The 21,413-nt window shown below is 41.3% G+C and overlaps 3 protein-coding genes across 6 annotated transcripts; 2 read left to right on the top strand and 1 right to left on the bottom strand.

Moving 5' to 3' along the window:
- Nucleotides 1-88: 88 nt before the first annotated feature.
- On the top strand, nucleotides 89-9,280 carry LOC109485164 (phosphoribosyl pyrophosphate synthase-associated protein 2-like). 4 transcript variants are annotated; one of them, XM_019788612.1, is made up of 12 exons: nucleotides 89-333; nucleotides 1,262-1,314; nucleotides 1,657-1,723; nucleotides 1,944-2,116; nucleotides 2,401-2,516; nucleotides 2,664-2,719; nucleotides 3,023-3,162; nucleotides 4,681-4,722; nucleotides 5,445-5,515; nucleotides 5,881-6,027; nucleotides 6,349-6,448; nucleotides 8,084-9,280. In XM_019788612.1, exons 1-12 carry the CDS (start codon nucleotides 233-235, stop codon nucleotides 8,251-8,253), a joined length of 1,236 nt encoding a protein of 411 aa, XP_019644171.1. In that variant the 5' UTR covers nucleotides 89-232; the 3' UTR covers nucleotides 8,254-9,280. The 4 variants fall into 4 exon arrangements, with proteins under 4 accessions (XP_019644171.1, XP_019644181.1, XP_019644189.1 ...); XM_019788622.1 differs by lacking the exon at nucleotides 4,681-4,722; XM_019788630.1 differs by lacking the exon at nucleotides 8,084-9,280 and having other exon boundaries at nucleotides 6,349-7,806.
- Nucleotides 9,210-15,898, bottom strand: LOC109484872 (AP-5 complex subunit zeta-1-like). The gene is made up of 17 exons (XM_019788232.1): nucleotides 15,800-15,898; nucleotides 15,544-15,657; nucleotides 14,997-15,170; nucleotides 14,662-14,782; nucleotides 14,056-14,192; nucleotides 13,790-13,906; nucleotides 13,369-13,501; nucleotides 13,128-13,240; nucleotides 12,116-12,756; nucleotides 11,882-11,968; nucleotides 11,528-11,650; nucleotides 11,213-11,345; nucleotides 10,771-10,848; nucleotides 10,483-10,593; nucleotides 10,022-10,173; nucleotides 9,753-9,800; nucleotides 9,210-9,423 (listed from the first exon to the last, which is right to left on the bottom strand). Exons 2-17 carry the CDS (start codon nucleotides 15,634-15,636, stop codon nucleotides 9,342-9,344), a joined length of 2,343 nt encoding a protein of 780 aa, XP_019643791.1. The 5' UTR covers nucleotides 15,637-15,657; nucleotides 15,800-15,898; the 3' UTR covers nucleotides 9,210-9,341.
- A 44-nt stretch (nucleotides 15,899-15,942) lies between these two features.
- LOC109485479 (N-alpha-acetyltransferase 60-like) lies at nucleotides 15,943-21,412 on the top strand. Its single transcript, XM_019789140.1, has 5 exons — nucleotides 15,943-16,712; nucleotides 17,022-17,151; nucleotides 17,393-17,489; nucleotides 18,122-18,356; nucleotides 18,613-21,412. Exons 1-5 carry the CDS (start codon nucleotides 16,603-16,605, stop codon nucleotides 18,767-18,769), a joined length of 729 nt encoding a protein of 242 aa, XP_019644699.1. The 5' UTR covers nucleotides 15,943-16,602; the 3' UTR covers nucleotides 18,770-21,412.
- The last annotated feature ends 1 nt before the right edge of the window (nucleotide 21,413 follows it).

Below are 21,413 nucleotides of genomic sequence, written 5' to 3' on the forward strand. Positions count from 1 at the left end.
GGTTAGAAATGGATAATTCCCGTATATCACCCACAATGCAGTACGCAGGAGTTTTCCAGCTGTCTACCGCATTGCTTCATGGGTAAAATTACAAACAGCCATTAATTCCCAGGGTAGATGGTCAAGAGAGTTCGCGCCATTAACGTGCTGCGTCAATTTCCCTCCTCTTTCCTTCTTTCTTTCGTTTCTGTTCCGTCCCCATTTTCTTTCTAGCTGTGCCTGGGCACCTGAGATGCCCAGGAACCCTCCTCACGCAATGAATATTGCATCGAAGACCGGGTTACTTTTATTTACGGGGAATTCCCACCCTGACTTGGCGAGACTTGTGGCGAGGTAGGTGTTGCCTTGTGGGTCATCGCATAATTTCTGCATGGCTGCCAAAAAGGATTCATCTGCAGACTTGAAATAGCATAAGTCCTGAGTCGTCGTAGGCTCCTTAAAAACCGGTATCGGTCTGTGTAGTGCGCTACCAAAATATGACCTCATGTTGAGCCCTGTGAATAATTTGTTGCCCTTTTGTTGCACAGACTTAGTCTCGACCTTGTGTGTTTGTGAGGTATGAAATCGCCTAAAATTTTTCAGGTTTGTAACTCAAAATGCAGGGAGGTCCATAAAAATATTGTTTGCAATTTTGTAGCTGTGGTATGTTGTACGTGTGTAATTAAACGTATGTAGACGGACACATCTGGTTTATAAATTAGAGGCCTTTTACTACTTTTAGGACAGAGTCCAAATCACGAGGTAGCTATTTGTGACCAGCAGCCGATAAGCAGCATAAATAAACAGTCTGGTTATGTTTGATTTACTGAGACAACAACTATAAGTAACAGCTTCTTATGATTGCAAAGTTGCAACTGTATTCAGATAAGACTTTTGGAAAGAAAGAAAAAAGGAAAAAAATAAAATCATTAGTGTCATTCCCAACATCTGCTTGGAGATTAGGATCAGTTCACTGATCCATGATGTGAACTAGTCAAGTTCACAATGCTGTTGTTATGCACATGTACTGCCTTTGTGAATGTGTATTGATACAAACTAATGCCAGAAAGGTTGACAACAATCATGATAATTACCAGCTGTCACACCTGTCAGTAGACATCAAAGACTGGGTGAAAGAGTCCCAGCAAGGCTCTCACGCCTGGCTCACACTGATCATGGTTTTCCTGATAGGCTGATACTGATATAGTTGCCATGGCCTAAAGGATATTTGTTGTTTCACATGTGGAATAGTAGTAAGCATTGGTACAACCATGTTTTTCAGCCGTCTAGGATTGGAGCTTGCACCATGTTCAGTGAGAAATGACGAGAATGCAGGTAATGAAATTCTGTACTGTTGGCACTGTGGTAACTTAATTGTCACCTTTTAATCAGTGTGCAATGTTTGACGGTAACTTGGTGCGACCTATATTAATGTTCTGTAACTGCCTTATTTGCAACGTAGTCTCACATATCAAATGATTGCTTTCACAAATGTCCATGTCCCAATTTTGCCTAGCATTCTTACTTCATTTGCCTCTCTTACTGTTGAAGGCAAGGTCAGTGAATTTAGATATTAATTTCACTAGCAATGCTTTCGTGTGGAGTCATTGAATGGTGTAACACTTTTGGTTTGTTAGTTTAGATTTGGAGTTGATGATGTTTTTTTTTCTCCTGCAGAAACTAAAGTAGATATAGATTGTTCTGTCAGAGGACAAGATGTCTTCATCATTCAGACTGGAAGCAAGTGAGTATTCATGGACATACATTGCTTATTGACTGGCTATCAACTAATTTACCGGTCAATCGTAAGTGAATGGTGCAATATAATTTAAGAAAATTTATGTTTGTGTGTGAAGACAAGCTTTGGAAAGATCCAGCTGTTGGTGTTCCTGGTTTTGTGCTAACAATGTTGCCTGCAAACACAATGACAGCAGAACTAAATTGAATTTTCATTCTTTCCCCAGAGAGGTGAACACCAGTATTATGGAGCTGCTGATCATGATGTATGCGTGTAAGACGTCCTGTGCAGAGAGTATTGTAGCTGTCATCCCCTACCTGCCGTACAGCAAACAGAGTAAGATGAGAAAAAGAGGATCCATCCCCGCCAAACTACTTGCCAGTCTACTGTGTAAAGCAGGTGCGTAGAGAATGGACAGAGAAACACTCTTCATGTTGTGGGTGTACACAGCTGGTAGTATTGATCTGTAGTCCTTGTCACAACATTGGAGTGATGAATTATTGGTTCCGTGGCAGGTAAGAGGCAGATGTTCATTTCGGTTGCCTCATTAACATGCATAGGGTGTTGTCTCGTGCACTTAGGGTAACTCAATTTGAATCAGTCCAGTACTTTTAATAACACATCCATGGTTTTCCAATAATTTTATGATTGATTAGTGCTTACCTTATTGGCATCTTCTTTAGGCATGACACACCTGATCACAATGGATCTCCACGCTAAGGAAATCCAGGGTTTCTTTGATGTCCCTGTGGACAACTTGAGAGCATCACCTTTCCTCCTGCAGTACATACAGGAACAGGTAGGTGCATTACTTAACTTGTAATCAACTAACCTGTCCTGGGAAAGCTTATAAGGTTTGATGCAACTGTAAAGACATAGAAATACAATCTCTTTCGTAACAGTTTTACTTTTCATGTTCAAAGTTGACTTATTTTTATATTTCCAGATCCCAGACTACAGAAATGCAGTCATAGTTGCTAAGAACCCAGGATCTGCAAGAAGGTAGGGTTGGGTTTTGTCTTTTCACAAATAGTTACAGCTTGCATCTTACTGTTGTAATAGTTGACTGATCCTTATATGTTGATACATTGTTTCAAACAATGGCCGGTTATATGCTGTACTGTACTATGTATTGTCTGTAGTTATGTGTTGAAATTGAAATTCTTTTGTCAAAAAATTTATCTGAAAGAGTGCAAGTCTACTCCAACTTACAGTGTAAATCATCCAGATGATGACAAGTGCTGTTTTTGTTGTTGCCAGTATTCCTTGTTGGTTTGCTTGTGGTCACATAGCAATATGTTTCAGAGCACAGTCGCTTGCCGAGAGGCTGCGGCTGGGGCTGGCTGTCATCCACGGCGAAACCAAAGAGGCAGAGTCAGATGCGATCGACGGGCGCCACTCGCCTCCGCCGGTCGTCGCTCAGAATACTGGGTTAGAATGGCCTAGTGAGTAACACCTCTTGGACGTCTCGTGTGTGGCCTTTTAACAGTGGAACGCCCTCCAGTTGTACATACATGTAGCATGGACTGCCCTGCCAACTCAGCCAACCCTCTTAGCACGCGTGTGGATTGTAGTGCTGGCGTGTTCTTGTGCTTTCAATGCCTTGTTGGCCTTGCGTGTCACCTTCTAGTTAGTTCGTACGTGGTGAAGGATTAACACAGTTCTAACAATATTTCATTTTGAGCAGTTATAGTCACTGCATGGTGGCTGAGCAGTTAACTGATTTACACTGAAGCAAAATGCAAGTTTAATACTGATCAAACATCTGCATCATGATCTGCCCGTCTTCAGTGTAATCTAACATTGTAACATCATCAATGACAAATCATTTTGATCTCATACAGTAGCTGTAAGGTTAACAGTTTGACACAAAGTGTGTGATCTAGTTCTCACTCTCAAGTAAAAGTTAGCATTGAAGGTTTGTATTCTGAGCTGAAAACGCTTAAAAATGCTTAGCCTAGTGTAGTGACAATCCAAGTTCTAAAAGCTGCTGCAGTGAAAAGTTGTTTCTTGAGGGCCAGATAGAAACTGAAGTACGGCCCTGCTGTAGATGATAACTAGATCAGACATTTTTCCAGCCATCGCCCCCTCCCACCCCCATTAGTAGTATGTAGTTTAAGTTCCACCATGATGTAATGGCCCATGCTGTGTCCCTGTCATTTGTCCTACAGACTCCCCAGGAAGTAGTCCTTGCGCTCGGGACGGTGAGGTTTCCTCTGCAGCAGACTTAGATAAATTCTCCTGCATGTTTTTTTTCCACCTCCTGGCATTCCCAGCAGATTGCCTCACAGAAGAACAGATAACTGTCATGCCTACTCTACTACCAAAACCCTTCAGCTACAATTTGTAGCTAGTCTATTATAAAGGATGTTACGTAGAGGGGTTTTGCCATAGCCAGTTGTAGAAAGTAGCCAGTACAACATTTGTGTGAAGAGGTGTGGAGATTTTCTATGACTTTGGTGTTGTCCTGTTGCCATACAGACTGCATGTTTTTGTATCACTGGATGCTGAACATATAACAGTTTGCTCTGACACTAACATTCTTTTCAACATTTAAATACAATGTATTTCTATGTCAATTTGTAGCAATAGCTGCATGTCTTACATTTTCTATGTATTTTGTTCTAGTAGTACCAGTGATGCTGTAGTAGTATTAGTGTATGGAAGGCTTTTCCTATTGTACAAATGGGAAATGCTGCATGTCTGAAAAGATCTGCTAACTTTAGGGTTTTCAGCAACTGCTGTGGATTCTGCCAGAGATTTCTTTTCAGGTCCAAGACGCAAGAAGAAGCAAGACAGTTCCCCTAACCTCTCTTCTTTCAGCTTTAGCTCAGTGTTAGTGAGCTGTTACATGCCTCATAGCCTAATCAATGGCTTTAGACCTCTTAATTTCTCCCTTGCAATGATTAGTCTAAAAATCTTTTTCATTTTCAAACTCTTGTATCCCGTCACCGCAATTGTAGGTGGACGCTATTGGTCAGCTGACTTTGGAATCGGAGTCCCAAGTACGATCACTTCTTTGTCCTTTTCTCAGTCCTGGGTTCCTTATTCCGGTTGCTCTTTACATAAATATGGCAAAATAATGTTGATACATTTGTTTGAATCAATCTGGGGAGTGAGTGGCCTTGCATGTCTGTCTAATGTGCATGATTCTATTATAAGGCCGTTTGAAAGGATGTATTATTTATGAATAGAAATATTGTTATGAAAGCGTAGTATCCATAAAGGTGCTGGCAAAGAGCATTTCATCATGCGGAATATGGCCAACATTGCTACAAAAATGCTTTTGTGTGCTTAGGTAGGTATGGCTCACCAAAATGGTGCCATGCTGCTGGCAGTGGTTTTTCTCTGCATTCTTCGTTTGCTTTGTTTCAATTCAACATTCATAGCAGAGCACTTCTGTTTGTTTCTGCTACCCTAGATTCTGTACCCGTGAAAAAAATCCCATTTCTGTCTACAGCCACTTATTAACCACCATATTCTTTGTGCATGGTGCATTTTAGTTTCTGGAGCCACGATAAGGCCTCAGTCTGTCAACTCCTTGGGAATGCTGGCACCGAAAACTTTGGAGATTGCGACAGTGCCTCACTGTCGGTGCTCATCATATCCTGCTGGTTGTGGTGCGGCTGAGAAATGTACAACGTACATTTATTTCACTTGACAAAGACTATTCCTGCCATTACTGGAGAAACCTAGGCTCATTCTTCTGTACCATCTTGTGTTACAGTGCTAACGGCCAAGGAAAAACCTCCCATCAACGTTGTAGGAGATGTAGGGGGCCGCATAGCCATCATTGTGGTAAGTGGTAACACTAAGGCATTTGTTCTGTTGCACTAAAAGGTGTGGGTAATACCAAAATGCATCTGATTGAGCAAACTGCATGTAAATGACTTTTCCAATGGTAACACTTTATGGTAGATTTTTTCTAAGGCTAATGCATTAAACAGAAAGTAATGTTTATAATGGGTTTAACTTTGATCCAACACAAAAGGGAACTCACCATTAAACAGATGTTGCATATATCCTGTCGGCATGCTTACAGTTGTATATGGGGAAATTTTGAAATAGGCTTCAAAAGTGTGCATGTGTATCTTGAATGATCAGTGCCTGCCTGAACAGTCTGTGTATGTCTTAAATGATTCTTATGACTTTAATCTGAACAGGATGACATCATCGACGATGTGGAGACTTTTGTTGCGTGTGCGTCCATGTTGAAAGACAGAGGCGCGTACAAGATCTATGCCATGGCGACCCACGGTCTGCTGTCATCGGACGCCCCCAGACTGCTGGAGGAATCTACCATTGACGAGGTCTGATTTTCATATCACTTACTGAACATCTATGGACCTTAACTCGTGTGACACACAGAGAAAAAAACAATGAGAATTTTGCATGTGCATATTGCTTGTAAGGGTAATGGGGTTCACATGAGCTATGTCTTGATATAGAATCATGTATGACAATGAGAACACACAATAACCTTTTGTGTATGCCTTCCTCACAAAGCAGAGGATGCAGCAATAGCTGTGTAATGCTGGCTCTTTTCCCACCTCAAGGTGTATACAATGTACACAGGTGTAGAATTTTTATGTGCCAACTAACCGTGTTGAACCCTGGACTTGTCCCCTCAGATTGTGGTTACCAACTCGGTGTCACATGAGGTGCAGAAGCTGCAGTGCCACAAGATCAAGACAGTGGACATAAGTGTGCTGATCTCCGAGGCCATCCGACGTATCCACAACCAAGAGTCCATGTCCTACCTGTTCAGAAACATTACTATGGAGGACTAGAGTATACATGTATAGGGCTATAGGTTTGTTGAGGGTTAGGAGATGGGTTTGAATTATGCGTTGCATTTGACTTCTGGTTTGTTGTAGACCTAACTTGCACAGATTGCGTGATTTAACACTTTGTTTGTTGTGGTATTTTTGAAAACCAGGTAAAAGTTACTCGAGAATGAACTTGTGCATGGGTTGACTTTCTACTACAATATATATATATATTACGCAAACATAGATATTAATGTATGATGAACAAAAAGATACTCCATAAAAGACAGTTTATAAACTTTCAGACAGTAAATGTCACAGTATATGCATGTTAGACTTTAGATACACAGTAGTATGTTAAAAAGAAACCTTAAATGTTACTGATAGAGGTATTGAAAGGTATCATCCATTTTTAAGAAAAACCCTGTTGTCAACTTCGGTTAGAATGTTCTAGAATGAAGTAACATATATAGGATGCTGCTATCTGGAGTATAAAGACAGTTTAGTGCAAGGCTGTCAGACATACAGTGTGTTCTGAAAAGTTTATTGTTACAAAGAAGGTACAGGTTTTATTTATGTACCTGGGATTTTGTGGTTCCAAAGTTTGGTACCACCATGCTTTTTGTATGAAATTTTATGTGTATGTTTCAGAGTTAAGTGTACATGTATGATAGGTCCTCACAGGCTCAAGGACTGACAAAGAGAGTTTGAAACAGATGTCTATGATGTAAAGGTATGTACATGTTCCAGTAAGAAACAGAGGAAGGAATAATGTTGGATAGCCAGAGATTACTGTACGATGGCACAACAAAAAGTAGTCTGTATTCTGAGAGCTTTAAGTAAAGATGCTTTGGAAGCAGTAACAGTTGATTCAACTTGTCACAGTAAATTGATATTTGATGAAAATTTGATGACCAGGGAAAATTTCTGCCTGGAAAGTAAAAATCGTGATCAAACGTATTACAGCAACCTGCTTTAATGATTTTATTACAGTGGTGGATACAGACAGTGGTTGCCTGACATGCTGACCTGATAATCCTAACCACTCTTCCAAGAGTTTAATGCCTGAAAAATGTGCTGTTTCTACAATACAAAGCTCTTGCAATGCAGACTACAATTGTTGGTGTTGCACTACGACTGGTGTACAGCCCCAAATCTGTATGTTCCTGTATATCTAACCTACAAGCACAGACATGTCAGATGAAAAGTAGACAACATTCTTTCATGGAAATTTTGTGATTCAATCTGTAGCTTCTGCATTGACCTGACGTGATTGACTTGCAGCTTCCTGTGAAGCAAATTAAACGTGTGATGAATTAAGTCTCCTCGTACCTGTGTATCTTCTTTTGGAGTTGTTATTAGGAGGAAAAGCAGAAGATGAGAAATGCAGAGACCAAGAATTACTCATCGTAACAAAAAGCATTATAACATTGTTAGTGTATGCTGCCATTTGTAGCTCTTTTGTCATAAGTCCTTGAACTTGTGAGGCATATGTTTACTTAATTTTCTCATCTTCTGAGAAATCATCACACACAAGCCCACACACACACACCAAACACAATTCTGTTGATGCATTCCTTGACCACATATTAACCAGATTTTCAGCATAAACATTGTCAGGAAGAGCACCAGGATGAAGAGTGTGAGGAAGATGATCACCATGACGGCAGATGGCTGGAGGTTCCCCAGGCAGTTGGGAGGATCGCCAGAATTCGCAAGATCACGGTGAACGATGAACCCCTCTCTGACGCTGAGGATGACAGATAGTCAAGGATGGAGGGTACAGTTGGAACACAGGTGTCAACTGCTGGGGAAAGAAGTCTAACTTCATAGCAAGGATGCTTGCCCAATATAATACTTCAGGGCAGATTTAAAGAGAAGTTTGTCAGGACAAAGCCATATCAGAAATATCTGCATTTCATATTTCCCATTTGTTACATAGTCTTATTTTGTCCAGAAGAAAATACCAAGAAGAATTGTGATGGCATTGGATATTTTCCTAAAGCAACTTGCAGTTTATTGGTTAAAGCAAGAGATTTGGTCTTGATAACCTCCAAAGAAAACCGTAGTACGTGTATCTGCATAATATGTACTGTGGTATATTTGTTGTATCAGTCACCACAGAAATTATGACACAGTCTGACTGTGGTGGTGAAGATTTGTGCCTTGTTATAGATGTCTGATAGGTGTTGATAAAATCCATGTTGTGTGCCAGTGCCCCAAAGTCATGTTGCTGTACTGTGTGTATTTTGCATGATACATGATGCTGCTATACAATTTTATGTTTGGTGGGAACTTGTAAGGTGGCCAAGGTGAGTTAAGTAATGTGAAGGTGGCCAACAAAGACCTATGGTTGCTTTTCTAAAATTTGACCAACAGAGCTATGTCCAACTACAACATGTAGATGGTCTTTCATAATGTACTGTCCAGTCAGTGGGGCTTGTGTGTGAATGTCCTGTGCTTGCAGTGTTTTTCAACTAGCATTGTCGGTATTGCAGTTTAGGTAAAGGATTGTTTTCAGTGAATAACTAAGTTAAACGTAAAAAGACTTGATGACAGAGTGAAGCCAAAAATGACTCACATACACAAAAATTACTTCTCAGGTGGAGAGGATTTTAAGTAAGTTTTCTATATGGTGCATGCAGTAAGTTGATGAATAGTGGCAAACCCATAACTTAACAGTTTGCCTTTAGATTTAGAGAATTCAACAGCCACAGACTTGCCTTATTCGTATTCTTTATTTCATTTGCCTCCTCAAGTTTTACAGACAGAAAATAAAGTTGTTTTACAGGTGTTTATGTGCAAGTCAGTCTTCAGATGCTTTTGCATGATGTGGAAAGTGTATGTTGCTGTTACTACTGTTGACTCTGGTTCATGACAGCTTCAGTCAGCTGCAGCAGGAGACAGGATGAGCTGTTCTGGTCCTGGTGGAGTTTACTGTACAAACAGGAAATAGTGGAACAGCATCGTGAGTCAGGAAGGCATACATATTACACACCCAATTCTGTTATGATGGTGTCAACAACTAACACCTTTACAGAAAGACTATCAAACCTCTTTATTACAACCACTTGTTTACAAGAGCTGATGTCTCGATAACCATCTGAAATCTTCATTAGTGCCATAATAACTGGCTGCTTCCATGTTGTTTGCAAGCTAATATAGTATTTCACGCCTCATGTAAAAAAATGTACAAGGCAAATAACTTTTATTAAGGCTTACTTGGAGCAAGTTTAGGAAACTGCAAAAGACCAATAAGAACATACCTGTTGTCATCAGTCTTTGCTGGAAGGGACGACAGCAGGGGTGCAACACTGCAGAGATAACACAGCATGAAAATAGACTTACATTGGATTTACACCAGAAACAATCCTGGAGGGATGTGCATCTGTGTGTGTGATGATGTGTACACATGTTTGAACACATGTCATCAATTAATTAACAACCACTTTATTCACCTCCCAGGACTGGTGTTCCAAAATGGGTACTAAGTATATAATGTAACACAGGTACCAGTGACAGTGACAACACTAACTTGGGCATCCTGCACAGGTTGATGAGAACAGGTGCCCGTGCCAGTAACACAGCATCTCCGGGATCCTGGGACCCAGAGGCAGGCAGCTGCTGGGTGATCTTTGTCAGGCACAGCAGCACACGGGGCATCAGGTCCTGGCAACGCGTCGCTAGCTGTGTGGGGGAAAGTACAGAATTACACAAGTCAGGCTGAGTACGTAAGGTTTATCTGGTTTAGGATCACTGCTCTTGTTAAGGACTTATAGGTCTGACATTATGTTATCAACCACTACCAGAACCTAACTCTGAATAAATTTTCATTTTGAATGTATTGTTATCTATTGTCAAACTAAGTAGTGATGCATTGTGAATTAAGACCCCTGACCATCCTCCCTTTCTTGAACTCTTGAAAAGCAGCTTAAACCGAAGAGTGTGCGTTGTGTTTAACTTCAAGGAGCCCTTAGGATACTACTAAGTTGTTACCTTAGCGAGGGCCGTCATGAGCACAGCGGTGAGCCTGGCCCGATGCTGCAGCGGTGTCTCCATCCTGCCCAGCTGGGACACGGACAGCTCATACAGCAGACACTCCACCACCTGCAGCATGTGTATATGGTACATGTACAGGAGACCCACACTTAAGACACTTTACCTGCTGCTGATGGCCATCATACATGTAGTTGAGCAGAAATTGTTTTCTACAATGAAAGACAGCTTTAAGGTTAAAAAGCAACTCTTTGACTAATAAACAGGATTGTATTGCTCGTGACATACCTCGTAATACTGTGAGATGATATCTGGAGTACATCTCCTGTCATATGTCACTGACATGTACTCCCCTATAGCCCATGCCTGGACAAGGAAAACAAGACAGGTTATCAATTATTTTTGCTAGTGCCAAAATGAATGGACAGCAGCATTGAAGGATGTCTTCCATAATGGACTGTGAAATAATAAACTTTGATTAATCCCTAACATACTACTGCTACCCCTGCACATCCAAATTGGTATTGGTTAACCAGTAACATGCCTGTATAGATATGTACAGAGCTGTGAAAGTACAAATGTATATGAACTATACCATACTAATGCCTGAACCAAAGAAACAGCATACAAAGCCATATTACACATTCAACCAGACACTATATAATTGGTCTTTATGAAAATTTGTGTCAAACTGGTGTTCTGAGATTCCCATGTTACTCAGAAGACCCACCAGGTGCAAGAAGACGTCTTCCCTCCCAGTGAAGTTCCTGGGGCTGGACATGAGTTCCTGCACCTCCTGTCTGTTGTCTATCAGCAGCCCTGGGGATGTCTGCACAGCCCACACTAAAGCCTCACTCAGCACCCTATGTGGACAGTAACAACATAGTAACAATTCAATAACAAAACAGTATCAACACAGTATCAGATTCTGTACCAGCAGCCCTGGGGCTGTCTGCACCATGGTCAATACCTACATTAAACCATGAATTCTTGACTGATTTTCCTACAGAATGATGATTCTGAAAACAGAAGAAGTCTGACCTACCGCTTCACTTCAGTTTGGAAGGTTTTGATGGGGAAGAGCAGGCTAGACCGTTCTAACAGGACTGGGAAGAGCCTGGCCAGCAGATCCACACTGGCCTCCTGTTCCACTGTCTGTAGGTACACCCTGGAGGGAGAGGGCAGGTGTTTCATTCCATTATGCCATAGTGACAATAAGACATGGACATGAAATAAATGGCAGTATTCAGAGCACATAAACACTCCAACAAGTAACATTACAGTTTTGCTACAAAGATGTGAGAATAAGGATTCACACATAACATACAGACTTTGTGTAAGTCTTACTAAGTTTCATTGTAGACCTAAAACCTGCCGTTTAATGCATCAATGTACATACCTGAGTAAGACTGGAGCAGCCTGGGAACATATCACAACACGAGGGAGGGTGGAGTAGTCCTGTAGGATGTCATGCAGCACTTTCAGCCTAGAGACAGACGGAAATATTTGGTCTTGTCCATAAAAGAAAACTACGGAGTGTTTGGTTGATACAAAAGAATTACTCACTAAGATTTTGTACACATGAATATCAAATACAGAGAACAATTTTGAAACACAATTGCTGACATCTTACCTGTCAATGGTATCTCCCAGCCCACCCTCTGCCCGAAGGATGAAGTTGAAGAGAGGACGATGGAGGGGGTCTGTGTACGCCAGCTCTGGTGTAGTCTGTGTCATTGCTTCAGGACTCAAATCTGTCACTGTCAGGGATGCACGTTGCTCCACCCTCATCACCGTTTCCATGGCAGCAGTTATGACTGGCAGGTCCAGCAGACAGTGAAACACCTCAATCGCCGTCTCCTCACTCACCATGGTTGGGAGCAAGTCCACAAACTCAGCTAACAAAGTCTTCGGCTGCCACGCAAACACTTTCAGAAGACAGGGGAAGAACTTCCTGAGGACTGCTGTATTGTTACAGAGGTTTTCCATGTTTTCCAGGCAGAAGAGTGTTCCTTCAAAAGCCAGGGGCTGATCTATGCACTGCTTGTCTAAGATCTTGAGGAAGAAGTGCTGGAGTGCTGGCCCGGTGTCGTACATGACTGCATCGCTGTGGTGCAGGAGGAACTGTAGGATGTTGATGATGTTGATGCTGGAAGTGGGGTTGTTCTGTATCCTGTTGTACACACGTTTGATGGAGGGGAAGACTCTGGGTATCAGACTGGAGTTCTGTTGGCACATGGTGTCCAGCAGGAGGATGACCTCTGTCAGACAGGCCTGTCATGTAGTAAGCAAACAGTAAGAGAAGACTAAAAAAAGTATGCATTTCTTTATCAGTACACAATAGAGTACGTCTTTTCATATATCAGTACGCAAGATACTGATAAAATATAGATTATCAATGATTTTGATTTTGCCACCAGTTTGATCACAGCTTTGTCTGGTAATCATCCAGTTTATTTCTGACATGCTCTCAAACATGGTCATTTCCTAACCCTTCACGAGGAAGGCAAATATAGTGTCTGCAAGAAGTCTTTTCTGCTAATCTAAAGTACTCATTGGCTAACATATCCCTTGTCCTTGGTGCTGATTTGCTTTCACTTGGCTATCCAAACTTTGATTTGACCTAGAAGAGTCCTGAGACTGACCTGTTGTAGCTCAGCATCCTGCTGTAATACAGCCTTCCTCTCACACTGGTCCAGCATACGCAAGCAGTACTCACACATTTTATCTACCAGGAGTCCCATGGCTGCTGACTCTCCTGTAATACAGGGTGACACAAAAGTGGCATTATATTTCAACCACCTCCTAACTACCAAAGTCCATTAAAATAAAAAGATTTGGTACCAAAAGGCCAAATTCTTAAGATGATTGGGGGCTCTTATTGACCATTTTTGGACTGATGCTTGTGAAGCCATCCCCTCATCATGGAGAAGACCTGCATGTTGAGGAACTGGTCCGGGCTGTAGTACTGTCCCACACTCAGGACTGTGAACATGTCATGGGACGGTGTCTCATCTACCTGGGGGGCAAAATCAATTGGTTGGTGAAAAATTACTCCCAAAAACTGAAACAGTACATGAGATTCAAAAGTCAAAGCCAAAGGCATTACTAACAGACAAGGCTTATTAGATAAATTTCAATTGTCTGATCAAACCATTCAAAAGTACATGTACTCAATTCAAATGGACATTGCAATAAATGTTTTTGTTGCATGAGTCCAAATCTGCCCAGTCAGTTTTGCAAAAACCTATCTGGCAGAAACCACAGTTGAAGCTTATATCCCATTCCATTCACAACAGCAGCTTACTTCAGTGACAGCCACCAGCTGCCGTGAGGAGAAGATGTTTTTTGAGAAGGGGTTGGGCGGCTGAGTTGTGCTGGTCGTTGTCAGCCAGGTACACAGCTGTTTACTTACTCCATCCACCTGGATAGGATGACATGCACATAAACATTTTTTTTTAATCCTGAAGAACATGGAAGACGTTTTGACTTAAAAGTCAGCAAAGAAAGTGAAGCATTTTTAAGTAAATAACTAAATCTACAAAGATGTAGGTAGTCAGTATAAAGCATCACCTGTTCCTGTGTCAGGGTGATCACTTCAGAGTTGTCCATTCCCCACAGACAGCCAAGAACATGTGTGATAGCAGCTGTATCCACCTGCCCTGCACCTGTCAGCCAGGTAAGCAGCTGTTCTCTCAACACCTGCAGGTCTACAACAAATTCAGCCCTGAATGCTAAATGTGATTAACATCTACATGTCAGTCTCAGGACTCTTCTAGGTCAAATCAAAGGGTTTGTGTGATGATGATAAGGGCATCCTGAAGTGAACAGTCACGTAAGAGCCAATCAGCACCAAGGACAAGGAATATATCAGCCAATCAGTAGCAGGAAAACATTATCAGAACACAATGTTTGCCTTCACCTTGAGAGGTTAAGAAAATCGTGTGAGAGTATATCATGAGCATCATCATACCTAATTATGAGGATGATGTCCTTTCAGCACCAAGGACAAAGAACTGTGATGTCAAATTACATTGTACTTGGTTTGAGCAGGGGTTTGAGTGATATCGAATACTGGTAGGATGCAAAATCAACATTATTACTCATAGAAATAAAGGAAAGACAGAATCAAACCATAGCAATTGTACTGTAAGATCTGATTTTACAGAGGTGTATTACCTGGATGATAGTGCCCCACCCCAGCTACTACAGGCAGTGTGAGAGCCAGGCTGGAGGAGGACAGTGGTCCTGATGACAGCTCTCCTGCTCTCATGCAGACAGACTGGCACGGGGATAACTCCTGTGGGGTGGGGAAGAACCTCATCAACATTGTGCAGATACTCATGAAGGGTGTCTCATCATTATCATCATCATGATGTCGGGTGGCTTACCCAGGCTGAGGCAACTCTCTTTACTCTATTCACATAGGGTGTTTAAGCATCTTTAATTTGTTCTTTGGAGTCCTTGCTGCTCGATCAGATTCTGAGCTGTAGAATGTACACTGTAGTTCTTACCTGTAGTATAGCAGCACACAGGATACGGATCATGACAGGACCTAGGTGAGGTTCTTTAACAGCTTGCCAGAGCGGCATGAGCAGGTCAGGAGGGACATCTCCTCTGTACCTGGTACAGGCCAGGCTCAGCCACAACTGTCTCAGACTGGGGGTAACGTCTGCTATGGACTGGCTCTGTAAGGGTACGTTAACACTGTCAACTCTACTTAACAACTACAGATGCACAACACAGTACTGTACAGTGTATAGGAGAACCAAAAATTTAGTACACATTGTATCAATAGATGGTGAAGAACATCACATTCTTAATTTAACTGTAATCATCACTCATATGGAGGTAGAATGTGTCTTTTAACTCCATGATTATATAAACTGCAAATTATATAATGTTACAGTCTGTATAACAGTTAACTATTTGCGGTTTGCAACTTTGGCCAGATGAGGCTTAAATAAATTATTAATATCAATACTTAATCAAGTATCCATGTAACTGTAATTAATGTATTATCATCATCATTTTCAATTTAGACAAACATAAATTTTGTACCTTAAGCGCCTCTTGCAGTCCACGGTAGAACTCTTGTAGTTCCTCATGACTGATTGCCCGAGCTCGTTCAATTATGGGTCCTACACTGTCCATGGTGACTTCACCTGAAATCACCTGTACAAATATAATACCATGTTGTACATGTGTACCTTATGCAAAGTCAACATTGAAGTCAGGTAGGAAATTTTACATGTCTGAATATGCACCAGGGCTGACAATATGAGAGTCAAGTAGACAATGTCATAATCTAACCTACCTGCAGCACATGACGAGGTAATATTCAGCACAGGAAAAACCACCACAGATTTCTGGAAGATAATCTGACTTCCTGGTTGTGGCACTGTGGCCAGAGAGACCAGAGAGGATCAGCTGACCGACGTTCTAACCTTTACCCTTTGACCCGTCGATCCGTGACCCTAATCTGATATTAAGCGATGTGATCGGGAAAATGCGTCAACAAAAACACCCGATAAGATGATTCTGTTGCCGTCCAGGGGATAAGAAGTGTGTTCCTTTTGGATCTAGTGTACTGGAGAAGCGCTGCGCTGGGTGATTCTGAGATCAAACTGCTGCAAATCGACTGTAAGGATACAAGACAAGACAGGGAGGGAGGGGGGCGCCGCTTGTTTTGAAAACCCAGAGATCTGGTACTGTTTGATGTGATGTTGAGATTTAACTCTTCATGGCTCTCAGATAACCTAGGTAAGCCACGGCCTTGAGGGAGAAGGGAGACTTCGGACCAACAGGGAAGGCCGTGGTTTGGGACAGGCAACAACGTACACATGGTGGTAGTGGTGAAACGGCTTCTACTGTTACTACAAAGAGTAACAATCCCTGTATAAACCGATAGAAGAAGAGCAAGACCACTTCCCTGCCGGTGTTGATGTGACCCTGGCATGTCTGGGAACAGGACAACACTCGACTCAACACATTAGGAAGAAGTTTCAAGGCTGTAATCCAGATTTCACGACAGAGAAAACAAAACGTCATCAATGTCATAAAACAGTTAAATAGTGGAGACAAAAATTGAAGCATTTGAAGGTTGCGTGAGAGAGAAAGATGAGCAGCGTACAACCATCAACCATGGTCAACGATGTACAGCTTCGTTTCCTCTGTCCAGAAGACATCCACACGGTCAAGAAACTGTGTTCAGACTGGTTCCCTATTGAGTAAGTATGGTATGGTGGTTAATTTAGAACTTCTTAGCATTGGTACTGCATCTGTGTATAATACACAGATGAGAATAGGATATAAAAGTTTGTAATCAGAAACATTGTTTTAAGAAGACATAGCTTCCTTTTTACCGGTTTTGTTTTCCTCGAAATGTATTGTGATGGGGACTTAAAGCAAAATATTTTGTTGTAACAATATCTTATGATTGGATGTATGTACACAAAACCTCACTGTCGTTTGAGAAAAATACATGATATGAAAGTTAATCAGATCTGTTGGCTTATATTTGTATTGATTTATTCCAGGTATCCTGACTCCTGGTATGAGGAGATCACATCTAACCCCAAGTTCTTCTCTCTGGCCGCCACCTATCACTCCAACATCATCGGGCTCATTGTGTCTGAGGTCAAGTCAAGAAACAAGATACACAAAGAGGTAACCAGCTGACTAGAACAATAACCTGATAACTAAATAGCCATTAGTTAAAGTGAAGACATTCAGATTTATTTGAAGACATATGGTTACGTAAGTTAACATCTAAACTTTAGCATCCAAAAGATATGTTTCAATGTTATCCTGAGTTTGAGATATTGGTATACTGGTAAGGATTTTGTAGATTACAATGTTCATTATGAATGTTGAATGAACACTTGTTGTATCACACCCTTTTCCATAGGATCGCACAGTCTTGGCCTCCAGTTACCCAGACAACACACAGGTGGCATATATCCTCAGCCTAGGGGTGGTGCAGGAGTACAGGCAACATGGGATAGGTGAGGAGCATCCTTCTGACAGTCATAGTGTTTCAGTGTGCAATACCTGTTTTAGTCATTAGCTTTACAATGTGGGTAAAGAAGGTGTAAAATACTGTATAGTGTGAGTAGGAAGCTATTCTATGTTACAGGATGTGCCATGATTCATTCTTGTATGGCATGTATAAGGCCACACCAATTTAATGTCTTGGTTAACGGATTCGCCGCTTCATTTTTTTCTGATTTGGAGATAAAAATAAAAATCCAGAATCAACTGCAAAATGCTCATATTTTGCCCTGAACAGTTGAAAACAGTCCTTTTCATCCTAGTTGTTACAGTTATTCCATCTTTCAATGCAATGGTATCATTAAAAGTTCAAAAGTCATTGTTTAAATTTTGAACCAGCCTGGTGTGTTGACTTCATGGCTCCTATCGTACCATTTGGGGCCATAATAGGATGCCTAGGCCTGTTTTATTTTATTATTTTTTCGTCCGCCCGCTCCATTATTTTTCTAGAAAAATCCGTTAACCAAGAAATTAAATTTGTATGGCCTAATCATAATGTTCTGAGAGGTCATAACTGTTCTGAGAGGTCATAACTGTTCTATTAGTATTACATCTAATTTACCCTTTTATGTTTCCCCCATCTCAGCCTCTCTCCTCCTGGAGACTCTCCTGTCCCACCTGACCACCAGTGAGAGACACAACGTGAAGGCGGTGTACCTCCACGTCCTCACCACCAACACCACAGCCATACGCTTCTACGAGCACAGGAGCTTCCGACGCCACAACTACTTGCCATACTACTACGCCATCAAAGGGGTCCCAAAGGATGGCTTTTCATATGTGCTGTATATAAATGGAGGGAAGCCACCATGGACTTTTACATATCCTTTATGTGACATTTCTTGTGGTACTTTAGAAGGCATATACATGTGGTTTGTTTCAGCAGTATCATATTGTCAAGTTATGCCAAACTTAACATGCAATATAAACGTATAGTAGTACATTGAACTTTCTTGCTATACTTGATGTACCCATAGTAAATACAAAGTGTACATCTACTAGTACATGGAACTAAAAATGTATGCCTTAAACACAATACATTTGTACCTGCTACTGACTTCCTTAACTCCTTCCTACAGATTGCATCTCGTACATGTTTGCCCACTTACAACACCTGCAGCTGTGCTCCCTCCCCCAGCGACTGTTCCGTAGACTCAGTACAACAGTCTGGGGTGTCGTACCCCTCCTGTACTCGCCTCATCGGAAAACCAACGGGCCCTGTCACACCATGTGAGCTGTACAGGCCTGTAATACCATGTGATGAACTGTATGGGCCTGTCATACCACGTGAACTGTATGAGCCTGTCACACCATGTGAACTGTATGGGCCTGTCACACCATGTGAACTGTATGGGCCTGTCACACCATGTGAACTGTATGGGCCTGTCACACCATGTGAACTGTATGGGCCCGTAACACCATGTGTACTATACAGGCCTGTTACAGCATGGGAACTGTACAGGCCTATAACACCATGTGAGCTGTATCAGGGCCTGTCACACCATGTGAACTGTACAGGCCTGTCACACCATGTGAACTGTACAGGCCCGTCACACCATGTGAACTGTACAGGCCTGTCACACCATGTGAACTGTACAGGCCTGTCACACCACGTAAACTGTATGGGCCTGTCACACCATGTGAACTGTACAGGCCTGTCACACCATGTGTACTATACAGACCTGTAACACCATGTGGTGCCTAAAGATGTGCAATCTGTGACTGTTCGTGTTGTTTTATTGACTCATGTTGAATGATCTTGTGTACAACAATAAAATATAATGGAAAAATAGGATAACACTATTGTACAGTGTGGCACAATATTGTCAACTGTGCCTAGAATATGGTGAAGTAACGTAACTGTGCTGCAAAATGTATTGCATGACTGAGAAACACATTGTGCAGCATTGCATGTGTGTTAGTATTTACAAAACAGTATTCTTTAATGTATTGACCTCAATCACTTACAAGTTGCACTGTTTTAATCTGAAGGCATAGTTAATTCTTAAAATGCACATTCTGCACTGTAAAGCAAGTAGTGCCAATGTACATGACCTTGCACTTGACCAGTTAGCTTGTTGACTCTTGGTGTACTGAACAAGGTACAGATGTGAGGATCTGTCCATCTGCTGACACATGCAGTCATCGTCCACCATTCCATCTGTCACTGGACAATGGATACGCCAGAGAGAAGATTGCGTCTAATCCTGAATCACTGGAAAGAATAATATCTGCAGTATATCACATCAAAAACAGAATTTTAAACTAGAAAAGCTGTACAATAGGGGTGTTAAAGCTCACAGTGCATGTAAAACATACGATGTTCCGTCTTTTCTACAACTGCAACTTGTTGTACATTCTATGAATTGAGGTCCACATTTTCACAGTACCTGGCTTTTAGTCAATCCCCTATACAAGTCTGGATGGTTGAGTGTCTATGTAGCATATCATCAGACTGTGCACAAAAGGGGAGAGACTGACCATTTAGTTCTGTATTGGAGGTTGACTCTGTGTCCCGATTCATTCCATAACATTGATGGTGAAAGTTTGTCATGTACTGGTTAGTGATGTATTTATTCCCATGACAACATACGTCCCATGACAATTACTAGTAATAGTATGAACATTTAGTGTTGGTCAGTATTTGTACTACACATTTATTTTGTATTTTCAAAAAAAACATCTTTTTACTTGGATTGTTGACTAGTGTAAAGCTTGTTCAACCTATTTGATAATGTGATAAAGTAAAAGATGGGTAAAAGTCTTGACAGCCATATTTCTTGTGCATGGCTGGCAAATTTGTGTCACTTTTAAAGCAGAGATTGTTGTGTACATGTAGTATTTATTTAGATTTCTGTACATATGAGAATATCAGGAATGTTTTAGGCAGCTTGCATGCTACATGTATCTTTGTATCGTAAACAACAGTTCTGATTTATGAGCAAGTCTTCTATTCTAAACCATTGTTTGAAAGTTACACTTGGAAAGAACCTTTACCTGGTACTAATGTATATTGGTACATTGTTATATATGAATTGACAAAGTTATGATTAACACTCATGTTTTGCTCCTGAATTTGGTCTCGCGCCCACTGAGGCATTGAAGAGCTGGATGTCCTAACACACATTCGTTTCATCCCGACAGTTTTAGGTGTTTGGGGAAATTTGTTATTGCTGGGATATTCCATTTTTGTAAGACTAGAAACATAATAAGGATGAATGGGTGAAAAATGTCTTCTCTTCTATGACTCCCTGATGGACTCCTTCTATGACTCCTGCTGCCTAAACCCGTGACCAATAGAGAATCGTTAGCCAACATGGCTTCTTTAGTGTGCTTAAGGTTAAGGGTAGGTCTAAGTGGTTTTGGGCCTGACATAAAAACACACTTTCCCACCATGTCATGATTATTTACAATTTTGCTTTTTGCTCCTCTGAGGCTTACCCAAGTATTTACTGACAAGTATTTACTGACACCTCAGGCAGAGACAATAGATGGCTATACATCGGTGAAGGTTAGACATCCAGGTGATAGGATACGCCAAAAAACAGTTACTCAAGCAACTGGATATGATTTTGGATGCAGTTGCTTGAGTAAATGCTTTGGTGAATAGATGGCTATATTGTAATATTTTGTTTAGACCATTTTGGAACACATAGGTGTGATGAGCATTGACTATATGCATGACTTGAATGTGTCAAGCTGGTCTTGCGTGGACATGGAAATGTTTGTGTTCTCAACTTTGTTACCTCAAGGCAATTTCTTTGCTCTTTTGTAACACATGTATGTTTGTCTGTCCCACTATAGCAGTGATTACCATTGTAACAGTTATGTTTTGACCATGCTGTCACCAGCAGTTGTACATGTACCATTAAATGTTG

Source organism: Branchiostoma belcheri, unplaced genomic scaffold (assembly GCF_001625305.1).
Source record: "Branchiostoma belcheri isolate BF01 breed outbred unplaced genomic scaffold, Haploidv18h27 scaffold11, whole genome shotgun sequence".
In the NCBI taxonomy this organism is placed as follows: domain Eukaryota; kingdom Metazoa; phylum Chordata; class Leptocardii; order Amphioxiformes; family Branchiostomatidae; genus Branchiostoma; species Branchiostoma belcheri.

Coding starts and splice junctions, on each gene's coding strand:
- LOC109484872 (XM_019788232.1), bottom strand. CDS start 15,636: ATGGACAGTGTAGGACCCATAATTGAACGAGCTCGGGCAATCAGTCAT. Junction 13,907..14,055: donor TCACCCTGACACAGGAACAG/GTGATGCTTTAT, acceptor CATCCTATCCAG/GTGGATGGAGTAAGTAAACA. Junction 11,969..12,115: donor CTGGGAGATACCATTGACAG/GTAAGATGTCAG, acceptor GTCTGTCTCTAG/GCTGAAAGTGCTGCATGACA.
- LOC109485164 (XM_019788612.1), top strand. CDS start 233: ATGCCCAGGAACCCTCCTCACGCAATGAATATTGCATCGAAGACCGGG. Junction 334..1,261: donor TTGGCGAGACTTGTGGCGAG/GTAGGTGTTGCC, acceptor CATGTTTTTCAG/CCGTCTAGGATTGGAGCTTG. Junction 4,723..5,444: donor CTTTGGAATCGGAGTCCCAA/GTACGATCACTT, acceptor CTTGTGTTACAG/TGCTAACGGCCAAGGAAAAA.
- LOC109485479 (XM_019789140.1), top strand. CDS start 16,603: ATGAGCAGCGTACAACCATCAACCATGGTCAACGATGTACAGCTTCGT. Junction 17,490..18,121: donor GTACAGGCAACATGGGATAG/GTGAGGAGCATC, acceptor CCCCCATCTCAG/CCTCTCTCCTCCTGGAGACT. Junction 18,357..18,612: donor AAGCCACCATGGACTTTTAC/ATATCCTTTATG, acceptor ACTCCTTCCTAC/AGATTGCATCTCGTACATGT.